The 14,842-nt window shown below is 46.3% G+C and overlaps 1 protein-coding gene across 1 annotated transcript; it reads right to left on the bottom strand.

Moving 5' to 3' along the window:
- Positions 1-2,295: 2,295 nt before the first annotated feature.
- Positions 2,296-14,710, bottom strand: Adh5 (alcohol dehydrogenase 5 (class III), chi polypeptide). The gene is made up of 9 exons (NM_001126120.1): positions 14,684-14,710; positions 12,566-12,667; positions 10,702-10,843; positions 9,980-10,067; positions 6,564-6,783; positions 6,193-6,453; positions 3,822-3,957; positions 3,187-3,325; positions 2,296-2,567 (listed from the first exon to the last, which is right to left on the bottom strand). Exons 1-9 carry the CDS (start codon positions 14,693-14,695, stop codon positions 2,543-2,545), a joined length of 1,125 nt encoding a protein of 374 aa, NP_001119592.1. The 5' UTR covers positions 14,696-14,710; the 3' UTR covers positions 2,296-2,542.
- Positions 14,711-14,842: the final 132 nt, after the last annotated feature.

Raw genomic sequence — 14,842 nt, 5'->3', positions numbered from 1 at the left:
ATTGTACTTTACCTGTTGCTACTTCAACCTGCATTTCTTTTTTTTTTTTTGGTTCTTTTTTTCCGGAGCTGGGGATCGAACCCAGGGCCTTGTGCTTCCTAGGCAAGCGCTCTACCACTGAGCTAAATCCCCAACCCCCAACCTGCATTTCTTTAAGGATATTTGTGCCAGGGGTATAAGTAGTTGATAGAGTGCCTGACTAGCACATGAAGCTTTGTGATTTAAATCTCAGTAATTACCCCTGTAACTCAGTTATACAGACTTAGTTTCCTCTAAGTATCCCTCCCTGTTTGTCATGTAGCAGTAGTTGTCCTTGTTCTAGAATAACTCCCCTGTCCTTAGCGTTTTAGGAAATTAACACTTGAAAAATTGTGTCAGTAGCATATAAAAGTCTTAATTCTCATGAGGCTACTCGGAGAAATCTGGACGGAAGACTTCACAGATGGCATGCTGCATTCATTATGTCCCACGTGAGCTGTTGATCACTTGGTGTCTACCCCTCCCTACTTTTCTTTAGACAGTAGACTGAGAGGAGCTACCTGGAGATAATACAGATATCACGTTTATGCAATGACTTCAGAATTCATTGATGTCCTTGTCTGCGTTTGCCCGACAAGATGGTTTTCCCAACTCTAGCATTCTATTTCCATTTATTAACATTTTACGAAGAAGCACTAACGTATATTATCCCTTTATTTTCATTATCGGACAGTCCACTGCTCCACCCTTAGCAATCCTCTCAACCCCAACTATCACTAGCTCATACATTTTTGTTGTTTTGGTTTTAGAGACAGGGTTTCACTGTGTAGCCTGGCTGCCCTGGAACTCGCTCTATAGGACAGGCTCAGAGTCTCAGACATACACTGGTCTCTGCCTCCGAAATGCTGGGATTAACCACCCACAACTCCCTACCCATTCGACTTTGCTTTTAAACCCACTGAGTCCAATTTATGTTGCCCAACCACTCAGTGGAGGCCTGCCCTGGGGTATGACCCAGCTGCCATGCCATTAAATGACTTCATCTGTTAGCCACTCCCAAAGGCAGCTTCCTGTCCTCACATTCCTGTCCTCATGCTGTCTTTGTCCAGCCTGAGCTTGTGGAGGTCTTAGGTGAGTTGTCACAAACTGCTTTGGGTCTCTATGTGCAGATTCTAGGTTTTTTTTTTTTTTTTGGAGCTGGGGACCGAACCCAGGGCCTTGCGCTTCCTAGGTAAGTGCTCTACCACTGAGCTAAATCCCCAGCCCCCAGATTCTAGGTTTTGTCTGGGAAAGTTTCCTTGCGTCATCACCCTTGGCTCTTAAGTCTTAATTCCATCCTCCACAAAAGTCTGAGCCTTGGAGAGGTGTGATACGAGCATCTCATTTAGGATGACCACTCGAGGGTGTGAAGAGGGTCGAAAGGCATCCCTGTGTCCAGCTTTTTAAAACCTTGGGAACTCTTTTCTTGAGTAATGAGGTTCTTAGCTGTTAGCTATTCTTCCCTTCTCCACCTGACTCCTAGTAATGAGCCCAGGATGCTGTTTTCAAGAACGTGTGAGTACATTAGCACTATGATGATTTGAGAGACACACATGACCAGACACCAGGGATCCTGGTTAGAACCAAGGGGACAAATTAGACTTTGTGCACTGATGTCACAGCTTAGCAACAGTTTATATGACAATATGACTCTGAAGCCAATTTGCATTATGAAGAGCCAGGTAGGTCACCAGCAGTGAATTCAGGCCCTCACTGTTTAAACTTAAATCAGTGTATCCGAGAGCCAAGGAAAGAAAGGACAGGCCATGCATCCGAGCACTCTTTGTGATCACAGCACGGCCTCCTACCTTGGGCTGTTGAGTAGTTGAATAGATTTAAGTGGGGGGGTAATCCGGTGCTGCAGACTGTGTGCCCCTCACTTGAGCGTGTGTGTTTCTAATGCATGTGCATGTTTACCTCACTCATGTGGAACTGTCAGTGTTCAGTTGACTGGGAGCCCACTGCACTGTTTTGTTCTCAAAATTGTACTGAAAGAAGCCCAGTGGAGCAGGCACGGCTGCCCCACTGGCCACTGGGCTGTCGTCAAGATGCTACTGCATGTTTACTGTCAAAGTAACTCCAAATAAACTTAACAGACGTTTCCTGAATACTTGGTAGTATACATTTCTAAAAGGTATTTGCTGAGAAAGAATATTCTGATTTTGGCTTGTTAACCCATGTGGATCAATTCAAAGTCAGTCTTCATTTTGGGTTAGCACCTTTTCTAGACCCGGCTAATCATCTCTGTACTGGGCAGCCTCTAAGATGACGAGATGCTCGGCTTTCACACAAACACAGAGTGTATTTTTATTACGTAAAACGTTGCATTGGTGAGCAACAATTATTTGTGTGGAGAGCTCAGAAAGGCACGGCGACCAGTTGCCTCATTCATGATTGCAGCCACGATTTTGCACCTTCCTTCTAGTGGGTCCTGAAGTCTAAGTGGCAGTTAAGCTTGTAAATCCTGTCTGTTTCTATTCAATCACAGGAAAGAGTGCAGGATGGGCAGTACTCTCTTCAGAATTTACATCTTTAGAACAGTTCGAATGCTGTGAGACAGAAGCGATAAGAATTAAAATGTGAAAGACGAACTACAAAGAAGTTACATTTATTCTCTGTGTTGTGTGTGTGTGTATGAATGTGAGTGAGCATGTGTGTGTGTATGAATGTGAGTGAGCATGTATGTGTGTGTGTGTGTGTATGAATGTGAGTGAGCATGTGTGTGTGTGTGTGAATGTGAGTGAGCATGTGTGTGTGTATGAATGTGAGTGAGCATGTATGTCTGTGTGTATGAATGTGAGTGAGCATGTATGTGTGTGTGTGTGTGAATGTGAGTGAGCATGTGTGTGTGTATGAATGTGAGTGAGCATGTATGTATGTATGTGTGTGTATGAATGTGAGTGAGCGTGAGTGTGTGTGTGTATGAATGTGAATGAGCGTGTGTGTGTGTGTGTGTGCGCGCGCGCGCGTGCGCGCGAGCGCGCCTCAATGTGAGTGAGCATGTATGTGTGTGCACCCTGGCATGCCTGTGGAGGTCAGGCCTCTTCTGCCATGTGGACCTAGGGATCAAACTCGGGTCATCAGGCTTGGCACCAGGCACCTCCTTCTGATCCACCTCACGGTGATCAAATAGTGATTCTGGAACACACAGGTAAATTGAAACCTCACCTGTTTCCCGAGTGCATCAGATCAAAGGCTTTGTTAATCTGGTCGAAGGACAGATTGCCAGTCACAAATTCGTCAACTTTTATCTTTTTGGACATATATTCAGACACCAGCTTCGGGACACTCTCCACACTCTTCCAGCCTAGAAGAAAGCACGTCCTTTTAAACTTACATACGACAGTTTCTAACTATGCCTAGCTATGTCCTCTTCCTGGTGGCATGGAGGCAGTTAGGGATTATGGAGACATTCTAACACTGGTGCGACGTGAAGGGGAGCCAGACATCCTTAGTTGGGAAAGAGTAAACAGTTTAGAGTGACTGTTCTTTTCCTAAATTACGGTTACTTAATGCTTGCCCGATGGCTTAGGCCTGAAGTGGCAGCTACACTGGAGGCCGAGGCAGAAAGGGTTGTCTCAACAACAAAAAAACCCAAATAAATTGCAGTACTCTGTAGACAGCACTTGTGAGTGTGTAACTGGCTGATTCTGAAAGCCTCTTCAAATCTCCCATGGAACAGTAATTCATGAGATCATAACAACACATGCCATGGTTTGTGTTAATACAACAATGTGAGACTGGATTTTAAATTACACCAATGGAAACAGGGTAGAGAGAAGTCTATGCATCCACTGAGTTACCTCCAAAGGCAGTGCCTTTCCACGTGCGTCCTGTCACCAGTTGGAACGGACGAGTGGAGATTTCTTCACCTGAAGCGGCCACACCAACCACCACACTGACACCCCAGCCTTTGTGGGCTGCCTCGAGGGCTGATCTCTGCAGGCATAGAGATAAGAGGCAATCACAGGAGCTCACAACCTGCCCTGAGCATCCCTCATCTCCAGAAACCCTAGCAGAGGAGGAGTGACACACACGCAGCCTTTCAAAGAAACGGTAACAGAAACCCAAACTTAATGTTTAATAATTTTAAGTTTATTGAGTTAAAATATTTATATTTATCAAGCATCTTTAAAAACTAACCTATTAACAGAAATTGAGCAAATCTAAAGCTTTTATTTGCTTTCTATTTTAATTTACATCATATATGCACATATAAATGAATGACTCTAGACTACTTCTCTTTTGTGAGTTATAGAAATCAGCTACACATAGACTCAAATGTCAGCCCTGAGACTAGAAGAAAATATAAGGAAAATATAGACATTGGATGGGGAGACATTTTTGGGGTAAGATCTTTTTTTTTTTCTTTTTTTCGGAGCTGGGGACCGAACCCAGGGCCTTGCGCTTGCTAAGCAAGCGCTCTACCACTGAGCTAAATCCCCAACCCCTTGGGGTAAGATCTTAAACAACATAGGAAGCAAAAGAAGAAATAAACAGATGGGGGCACAGCAGAGGGAAACAGTGCAGGGGCAGAGCACAGCATCTGACGATGGGCTGATACCCAGACTTTACAAGAAACTCCTAAAACCTTAACAACACAAGGCCAAGCACCCTGAGCAAGGGATAGAAAAACACATTTCTCAAAAACACACAGACAGCAAATGAATACACGAAAAACCGTTCAACATCACCAATCCAAACCACAACACATCAACTCGTTCCAGTATGAATGACGGCTGTCAGGTTGCAAAGGAACTTTCTAGAACTCTCCCTGAAAGAAGACGTAGCAGGAGCTGTCTGAGCTGTCCACCCCTCTGTCCTCAGCATGCTCATTGGCTACAGGAAATGAAAACCATTGACTGATTTTTTGGGGGGAGGGAGGAGGCTCAAACACAATGCCATCTAGGAAGGTCAATAGAGAATCTAAATGAGGGAGAAAGTTCGAACAGACTTCTCAAGCGTCTGAGATTCTGATCCCAACAGAAGGCAATCTATGACAAGGGAGGGAACAGGCAAGTAAGGATGGCGCACCTGGGATTCAGGCCATGGCATGGACAATGGCTTCTGGAAGAGGAGGAAAGACAGAGAAAGGAGAGATCGAGTGTACACCAGCTCTGTCACCCTGGAGAAGGTCCAAAAGAAAACAGCTCTGCAAGAGTTGGACAATGTGAAGGCCACAGGTAAGAAAGGAGCTGGTGAGAGTGTTGGCTCTGGGATGCCAAGGTATCCTCATCAGATAGGATGGGCATTCAGGCTGTGCGCATGGGTGCTAGGGTCATGGCGAACAGAGCAGCCTCAGACAGACTGAACTGCAATGGAAGAGAGATGGTTCAGGAGGAGATTCTCCAAGTCCATGGTGACAATGAGATATGGCTGGAAGGTAACACTGTTTGCTGAAGGAGACCAAGCACCAGGACTGGAGCCAGGGGATGCTGTTGGGTCAGAAGAGCTGGGCTGTTTCTATTTTTCACTCGATGAGAAGATCTTTATTTATGGGCACAATGCACAGCTTCCAAAAGTGAACACCCGCTCTTCACAAGCAAGTCACACTCATCACCTAACACCCCAGCCACGCTGTCAGGCTGCCTGAAACGGGCAGAAGTGAACAACACAAAGACATGCCGATACACCACGAAACACGTGACAGAGACCACGTGTTTCCACATCAAGTTGAAGCTAAACTTCCTAAGGATAACTTCTCTTCCCATAAACTCTCCTTGCCTGACAGACTCCTCCCTGAGAAGGGAGCGATGAAAGGTCAGGAAGGCACAGCATTCATACACATAAATACATCCAGAAGTTTTTTAAAAGACTTCAGTGCAAGAAGCTGTCAGAAGTAACTGTAGGACACTCACTAATGTTGGCAACCTGCTATTAGACCTGCTTCCTCTGCTCAAAGACCGCATCAGGATGTGTGTGCACATCCAGTTCCAAGGCTCATGCTCTCCACATGAAACTTTGCCTTTCAGTAAGCATGCACTCAAAGACAAACATGTTTGAAATCCATCTTTCCCAGAACCCCTCTTCTGTCACTTCCCACTCAAATAGTTCCAAGTAGTTCAAGTAGCTATTTCCAACCCCTGCTTTCCTCAGAAGCAATCCCTATCAAAGTGTTCCTCCCACAACAAAACCTTTAATCGCAAGGACACCTCAGCCCATGCACACACTCACCATGACCTTCACGTTACCGATACACTCAAAGGAGAAGTCCACTCCGCCATCTGTCATCTCGATGAGGACTTCCTGGATGGATTTACTGAAATCTTGGGGGTTAATACATTCAGTGGCTCCAAATTCTTTGGCCTTCGCGAATTTATCTTTATTGATGTCAATACCAATGATCCGGGACGCACCAGCCACTTTACAGCCCATGATCACCGCCAATCCAACTCCTCCCAGGCCAAAGACGGCACAGGTAGAACCAGGCTCCACCTACGACCAAAGACAGTCTGTCAGCCGCCTGCTACAGTCACAGCCTCACAGGCCGGCCCTGGTGTGCCAGCAGTGTCTGAATGAAGTCTGAGCCAGGGCCAGTCTCTCACCTTGGCAGTGTTCACAGCGGCCCCGTAGCCAGTTGAAATGCCACAACCGAGAAGGCAGACTTTATCCAAAGGGGCGGAAGGGTCAATTTTAGCAACAGAGATGTCTGCCACCACTGTGTACTCGGAAAACGTGCTGGTTCCCATGAAGTGAAGAATAGGCTTCCCTTTGCAGGTAAACCTGCTGGTCCCATCGGGCATCAACCCTTTCCCCTGAGTGACTCTAAAGAAGAGGGAAAATGGAAGGGTAAACTCATTTTCTTAACACTGTAGAAAAAAAAAATAGTTTTAAGAATGACCAGCAAATACTCAGAGAAGTATTCTAAGACAGAGGACTTCAAAGCAGCGGTTCTCAACCGTCCTAACACTTCCTCATGCCGTGGTGACACCAACCATAACACTGTTTTCATTGCCTTTCCGCCCTGTTTGCGACAGGGCGTCTTTACTACTGTGTTAGTCAGGCTGGGGGAGCAGCCAGACTGCTGGGTCTCCTCTTCCCATTTCCCTAGGGGCACACTGGGATCACACTTGTGCCTCTGCTGCGGGCTGATGTGCTTTCTGGGGAATCTGAACGTTCCTCATCTTCTCAGTCACAACGTCCATCCTCCCTAAACACAATACCCAAGCTTACGCTCAGAGGAGTAATCTAAAATACACACATGAGTAAATGTACGAGTGAGGAGACAGTTCTTCCGTACGCTGCTGTAGTAGTACAAAGTCATCTGTCCACAGTGGAGAGCTGTGTGTGTACATCTCACACCTTACCAGCCAATCAAATCACAGGAAACCACAAAGAGAAAGTAGCATGCACACCTAACACACTCACCTAAGAATGCAGCACTCATTTTAACAGCCGCATCTTGGTGTGACCTAGCACCCACCGATAGGCGAGTGAATAAACATGGGGATTTAGCGTGGGACAGGACAGAGCTAGGCAGAGTAGACTTGCACTCAGGCACTCAGATACTGCTCACCAGCTCACAGCTCAAGCCTCCTGATCCAACGACACAGTTCTACAGGGACGCTACCTGGACAATGGTGACCGCTGCAGGAGTCAGGTATTGACTTGGAAGAAACGTGAGGGGCACGGGGGCACTGTTAGGGACCTCTAACAATTTCTGGGAGAAGGATCTATCCAGCAGGTATGTACACATGTATACATTCACTGAGCTGCACATTTACAATCTGTGGACCATGGATGCTGTAGGCATGTATGTTCTACTGCAATAAAAAAAGGTGACAAGATCTACACGGCCTCAAAGGGTCTTCAAGTGGCTCTCCACACCTTACAACAACCACCCTTTCTGTGTCAGGGTGTTTGTTATCTCCCAAAGGCATCACACTAATCTTATGTGGTAACTTTTATCACTCTGATATAATGGGCAATAAAATAGCTCATAAAAGGACTTCATTTCACTTTTAAAAAATATGTCTTTTCTTGCAAATTTAGCTGACTGTTACAGAAAGAGAATGTATTCAGAAAAATCTGATTCCCTCTTCTGCCCACTCTTCTTTGACTCTTTGAACAAGATCACACAGTCTGGGCTGGCTGCAAATCTGGGTTCTTTTCCTGAGCGTGGAGATTACAGGAACGGGCACCATGCCTGGTAACAAGCTTTGTTTTATATCTTGATGGCTGCTGATACTAGGCATGCTGTGAGATTTCCGGGGCTTGGTTTTCTCATCCCTGAAAAAGCAGAGCTTGGTAGCACTAACAGCAAAGCCTCTTTAAAGACAGATTTAAGAAACTCCTGGAAAATGGGCTGTATAAATCACTAGTTACTTGCTATGGTCTTATTTTTGTATGTATATGGGTGTTTTGCATGTATGTATTAATGTATGTATGTATGTGTATGTATGTATGTATGTTATGTATGTACACCATGTATGTGCCTGGTGTTCTGAAAGATGGTGTCAGTTCCCCTGGAGCTGGAGTTATAGAAAGTTGAGAGTTACCATGTAGGTGTTAGGAATCAAACCTGAGTTCTATGGAAGAGCAGCTTGCTTGAGTGCTTTTACCTGCTGAGTCATTTCTCTAGCACCATGAGATCTAAGAAGAAAGAAGGACAGAATATGGCTCAGCAGTTAAAAGCACTTACTGTGCAAGCATGAAGACCTGAGTTCAAGGCCCAGAAGTCACGTAACACACCTGGCACGACTCTATAAGCTTGTAACCATAGCACCAAAGGGAAGGAGGAATGGAGCCAGGCTGACCCAGGGGCTTACTGGCCAGCAGAGATGAAATGGAGAGCTTCGGTTTAAGAGATTCAGTCTCAAAGGTATGGGTTGCTGAAGTGTAACTGTTTCCTCTGAGATTCAAACATTTCATTCTGCAGGAAGGTACACAATTCAAAAAGCACAGGAAATCCCTGAAACTGGCCAGATTCATTAGGCTCCTCCCTGCCAGAGTAAGCAACAGAAGTTGAGAGTCCCCTGCAGACAAGAGAGCCAAGCTGCAAATAAGACTCTCAGATCGGGGCTGGGGATTTAGTTCAGTGGTAGAGCGCTTGCTTACCTAGGAAGCGCAAGGCCCTGGGTTCGGTCCCCAGCTCCGAAAAAAAGAACCAAAAAAAAAAAAAAAAAAAAAAAAGACTCTCAGATCAGAGCAGCTGCCTAGAAGCAGCAGGAGTCAGCTGAGCTGCCTGGAGGAGGCTTAGGAGGCTTAGATTAGCGTTACTTGGAAAGGACACTAACTTACTTGTTAGTTACAGTCCATGGCTCCTGAGGCACAATGTGCCTTCCAGTTCCCCAGAGTCCTATGTATTCCCTCAGGCAGTGAGGTATCCAGGCCGCTTTCTGTTTCTCTGTACACTTCCTTAGTAGTCAATAAAGCACGGAAGCATGACGGGACAATTGACTGTAGCCATTAACCCTGTGTACCCTGTGTAGCCTGCAAACTTCATTGTCTCCTGGCAACTACAACTGTATTGATCCTCGCAATTGCCATTATATTGTTTCTGATGAAGGCATAAAAAGCCTGATTGCTTTCAATAAAACTGCCACAGCTTCCGTTGTGTTGTGGACCCTCCAACTGGCGTGACTTAGTTTCTCAAAGCTGTACCAGGTGACCTAAGCCCGGTAAGTAAGTGCATGCTGGTGCGGCTGTCTTTGAGTAGTTCCGTTCCTCTAAGTAACCCTCACCCAGACTCCTGTAAACAACCCCAATAAAACTCCACCATTTCACCATGTTGGACTTTGGTGGTATCTGTACTTCAGTCTGTTGTGGGCTTCTATCTGGGATGAATAGACATGAGCTGAGTCTCCCCAGGAAAAGTTTTGTCACATAACTCGGGGAGCAGGGAGGAGATAAGCCTCACTGATGAACTGCTGTGGCCTCTGCGTGTATCACAGACATGGGTGGATTAGATTTTTTTTTTTTAAAAGCTATAATATATTAAAAAATATAAGAAGATACTGACCTTATTTTCTGGCAAAGGTTTGTTTTAGGATTCAGACAGAACTTGCATTCTCCACACTGTGGGATGTACAGCGGGATGACGGTATCACCTAAGAATCAATCAAACGTGAAGTTATTATTATCCTGAATAGAGCAGCTAGGTTTAAGTCAGTAGTTCTCAACCTGGGGGTCGTGAGCCCTTGGGTCTTTTACAGGGGTTGCACAGCAATTATTTACACTACAAGTCATAACGGTGGAAAAATTAGTTACGAAGTAGCAGTGAAATAATTTTCTGGCTGGGGTAACGACAGCATCAGAACTGTGTTAAAGGGTCACGGCATTAGGAAGGTTGAGAACCGCTGCTCTAAGTGAACACAGCAGAACTCTTACTCTTGTCAGCTGATACAACTCTGGAAAGCAGCAACCTCAAGGCTTAGAAACATTATCTACAGAGCATGGTTCAGACACTGACCAGCCACGCACAAAAAGGTAGTTTCAAAGTTTTTGATCTAAACAAAACTTGAAGTAATAGAGAATGATGGGGTATTTCAAAACCAACAACTCATTGTTGCATCTCTGAAAGGCTCCCTAACTTGCCCAAATTGGTTTTGGTAATGTATGTAAAACTGTTTCAAATGAAAAGCAGCCTGGAAAATCAGAGTTAAAACCAATCCAAATACTTGTTCTTGTCCCTTACAGAAACAAGCCAAAACCATCACAGGGTGGTTTACATGCCTTCCTTACCTGCCTTCAGCTTAGTAACCCCTTCGCCAACACTCTCCACAATGCCAGCGCCTTCATGTCCTAAGATCACGGGGAAACACCCCTCAGGATCAGCTCCACTCAGGGTATAGGCATCGGTGTGGCAAACAGCAGTGGCAATGATCTACCAGGATGGTCAGAGAAGAGGCATCTAAGTGTGCACACGCGGCTAGAGAGACAAGTCGGGTACAAGGCCCTGCTTCCTACTGTACTGCAGATCTTCCTTTTATAGATTCACTTCTCCATAACTAGCATGTTTACAACCCACAGCACCTTCAGACCTGGTGGGCTTCCTGGTAGTGACGAGGACAGCGGTGCACTGATACACAAGGGGGTGGCACAGACCCTTTTCCTTTTCGGTGTGTGTGAGTGAGTAGCAGTAGAGCCGGGTGGCTTCCCGAGCACTGTGCCTTCAGTTGTAAAGAGGATCGGAACAGCTGGGGCCACCTCACTGCTGGCTTCCTAACTCAGGGAATGTGATGGCTACAGAGACATCGTTTCTGAGAGATGCCTGTCTGTATGGCCTCTGCCAAGACTCAGAGATTTCAGTGGACCTTTAGTAGTCCTTTTGCTGACCTACATAACTTCTACTCACATAAGCCTTTCATTGCACTCTCGGGCTTCTAAAAATCATGTCTTGGGGCTAGAAAGCTGGCTCAGTGACTGAGAGTGCTACGGCTCTGGCAGGTGATCCAGTGTTTGGATCTCAGCACCCACATCAGGCAGATCACAACTCCCTGCAACTCCTCTGGCCCCCAGTGCCCTCTGCTCACCATGGGCTCTTGCATGCACGCAGCGTATATAATCTCAATCAGGCACTTAAACATATGCATTAGAGAGAAAAGCAATTAAAGGCAAAACCTTGTTCGTGTCTCTGCTTTTCTGCTTCTGCTCTACGTATCCATTCTTGCTGTAAGCCAGCAGTTTCCCAGGGATGAAAGCTGTCATTGTACCCACACCACTCATCTTAGCTCCTAATCTAGGACGAACTGTCTTCCGAACATGAACATAAACACATAAAGTATTGTAAGGTTTCAGATTCTTAGCTCTTTTTCTTGAAAAGCACTAGGCTCTGTGCTTCTCGATGGGACACAGGCTAGTGTGCACTGTGTGTCTGGTGTCGCGCTGAAGTAAGAGACTCTTTACCTTCCAGGAGACATTTCCCCGGAATGTTAAGGAACAAACACATGCACTGGTTATGACTTTAAAGCATTAACTCGGTGTCATAAACAAGCAGAGAGCAGAGAATAAAACCAAAGTTTTACAGACGTCAAGGCATCAAAGGTCTCTCCAGAATACTGCCTTCTTCCTCTCTCTATAACTTCTTAACCAAAGTGGAGGGTGAGGAGCGGGGGAGGGGGGGGCGCGGGCAAATGGATCAACAGAACCCTGGCCTTGTCCACCACGGGCAGGGCACTTTAAAGCTCCATAGGCGAGGGGACTTCATTTGTTTACTGCTCTCATCAATCAAGAACCTCTTTCCACTTTCCGAAGCAACACTGAGGACCGTGCCTATTCTTTGATTCTAATACAACGCCAACGCTCTTGTGTGTTACGGGATTAGCAGAAAGGGGAGGGTCATATAGAGCCACCCTAAACCCAAACTATGAAAGTTCTATTGTGGCAATCTACTAATCCACAGGCTTGGCTTCTTAGCCCTCCCGAGAGCAAATACAAAAGGACAGAGAGGACTGCTTTGAGGGAGGGCAAGGGGGAAGACTGATTCTGCGGCTGTACCTCCTCCCTGACACCGCCCTTTGGGGTTTCTCCTCTGCGGCCCTCAGGTCTACTCATCTATCCAGACACCCAACTAAGCCTTCTCCCACAATGCTTAGCTGGACATTACCTTAATTCGAACTTCATGAGCCTGTGGAGGGGCCACCTCTATCTCCTCTATGGAGAGAGGCTTTCCGGCCTCCCAGGCGACTGCAGCCTTACACCTGATCACCTGAAGTGGGGGAAAACAGAGTAAAGTTTATTCTCCCAAATTAGTAATTACTTCATGGGCAACTCAGATATGATGAACGCTAATGCTAGTGCACCAGGCTGTGGAGATGGTTCCGTGCATAAGCTCCTGCTTGCTGCAAGCACGAGGCCCAGAGTTCAGCTCCCCAGCACAACACCTGGAGGGAGGGGCCTGCCTGTAATTTCAGCAGCCAGATGGTAGAGCTCTGAGTTCAAGGGAAAGACCCTGACTCGATACATGGTGGAGCAATTGAAGAGGACTTCTGATGTCAGCCTCAGATCTCTACCTGCCCGCTTGAGAACATGCAAGAACACACTCTGTTTTTAGGCTTTCATATAAATAATATAGTGAACAATGTATAGTTAAAGGGCCAGATATAGTGAGGTGAACTTTTAGTCCTAGCACTTGGGCATAGGCAAGTGGATCTCTGTGAGCTCCAGGAGGGCTAGATCTACATTCAAAGTTCCAGGACAGATAAGCCCTCATGGAGAGATCCTATCTCAAACCGTCCACCCCCAAATACCATCAACCACAAAAAAAAAAAATATATATATATATATATATATATATGTATGTATATGTACACACACATATATATTATATTCAATATATATAATTGAAGGGCTGAAGAGATGGTTTAGTGGTTATGGGCAACTACTGCTCTTACAGAGAACCCCAGGTTCAGTCCTATGCGTCCCTACTCTCACAACTTGTAATTCTAGTTCCAGAGGGCCTGTGCCGCCTTCTGGCTTCCACAAGTTCCTGCATGCATGTGGTGCACATAAACACACACAGGCACACACACACATACATATTTTAAAGCATGTGGAGGATGGCAGGTGGGGAAGAGGAGGAGAAAGAGGAGGAAGAAGAGGAGGAGGAGAAAGAGGAGGAAGAAGAGGAGGAGGAAGAAGAGGAGGAAGAGGAAGAGGAGGAAAGAAAGAAAAGAAAGATGGGGTGTAGCTCAATGGTAGAGCACATGCCTTGAATGCACAAGGCCCTGGATTCGATTCCCAGCACAACAAAGGGGAAGCCAAGCAAAGAGCAGCAAAATCCCACCTGGGTTCTGTCACTAGGTTGGAGAGTAATTCAAGGAATCACAAGTTTACTATTATGCGTCCTAATAATCTTTTCCTTGGGATAGCTTATACATCATCACTTTAGTGCAACACTTCGCAGTGGGAAGGATCCGAAGAAATATCCAAATGGAGGATGTGTAAAAATACCAGAACCATCTTTTATAACTGTGCTAATTAGTGCATTAACTATTTGCCACGAGTAGAAAGAACACTAGAAAGAGGTAAGTGTGAGCTGAAGTCGGGTATAATGTAAAAATTTGAAAGCTTCGAAGGGTGGAAGAAATCTCAATTTAAAAATACCGATATCGTGGAAATAATATTCTGAGTGTTAGGTTGGGTAAACATACCACTAGAATTAATTTTATGTGGTTCCTGGAAAGTTTACAATTCCATATGCAATTTTATATCGTGCAACTAAAGCAAGGAGCTGCCACAGCGCTTACACTGCTAACCACGGAACCAAACCTAATGAGAAATGCTGGGTTTTGATCAGTTCACTTGATGCTTAGGAAATGTGTTGACAGGCTAAAGGTTGCAAGTCACTCAATGGGTTTACTGGAGATGGACTTGAAAGTCAATAACGTGATTTGAAGAAAACAGGTACACGGTGCTGCACATAGAAAGCGAAGGCCGAAGGGAGAGCCTAACTTTGCTTGGTAGATTTGAGCACCGCCTGCGCTCCAGATCTGATCCTGCAAGCGCGATCCCAGCAAGTTACTCCATTCCGTGGGACCCGCGCGGGCCTGTTCCCACCCAGCTCCCGCGGAGCAGAGCAGAAAGCAAAGCTGCTCCCCAAGTCGTGGGGTTGAAACAAAGCCTTCTTGCCCTCGCAGCGGCTGCGCTCGCCTTCCCCGGCGGGCAACGGCGGGCCACCCGGGCGCTCCCCGCCTCTGCTCCGGCCCACCGCGCGCCTCCATACCTGGTTCGCCATGTCCGCAAGTTCGGGATCGAGCGAGCGTAAAGGTACAAAAGTGTAGCGGAATCCGGGTATGAGCCCGGCGTGCGTGAGGGGAGGGGCTGAACGCCGGAGGCGTGGCTTGATGTAGGCGGGCTTACGTGGGGGCGGGAGGAGGTGTCT

The sequence above is a fragment of the Rattus norvegicus genome, chromosome 2 (assembly GCF_021556685.1).
Source record: "Rattus norvegicus strain SHRSP/BbbUtx chromosome 2, alternate assembly SHRSP_T2T, whole genome shotgun sequence".
NCBI lineage: Eukaryota > Metazoa > Chordata > Mammalia > Rodentia > Muridae > Rattus > Rattus norvegicus.
This window is presented reverse-complemented; position numbering and strand designations above follow the sequence as displayed.

Bases quoted from the DNA above. Each gene is read 5' to 3' on its own strand.
- Adh5 (NM_001126120.1), bottom strand. The intron at 10,844-12,565 runs GTAATGTCCAGC...CCATCCTGGTAG, and splicing joins CTCATGAAGTTCGAATTAAG to ATCATTGCCACTGCTGTTTG. The intron at 2,568-3,186 runs GTGAGGTTTCAA...TCTGTCTCACAG, and splicing joins CTGATGCACTCGGGAAACAG to CATTCGAACTGTTCTAAAGA.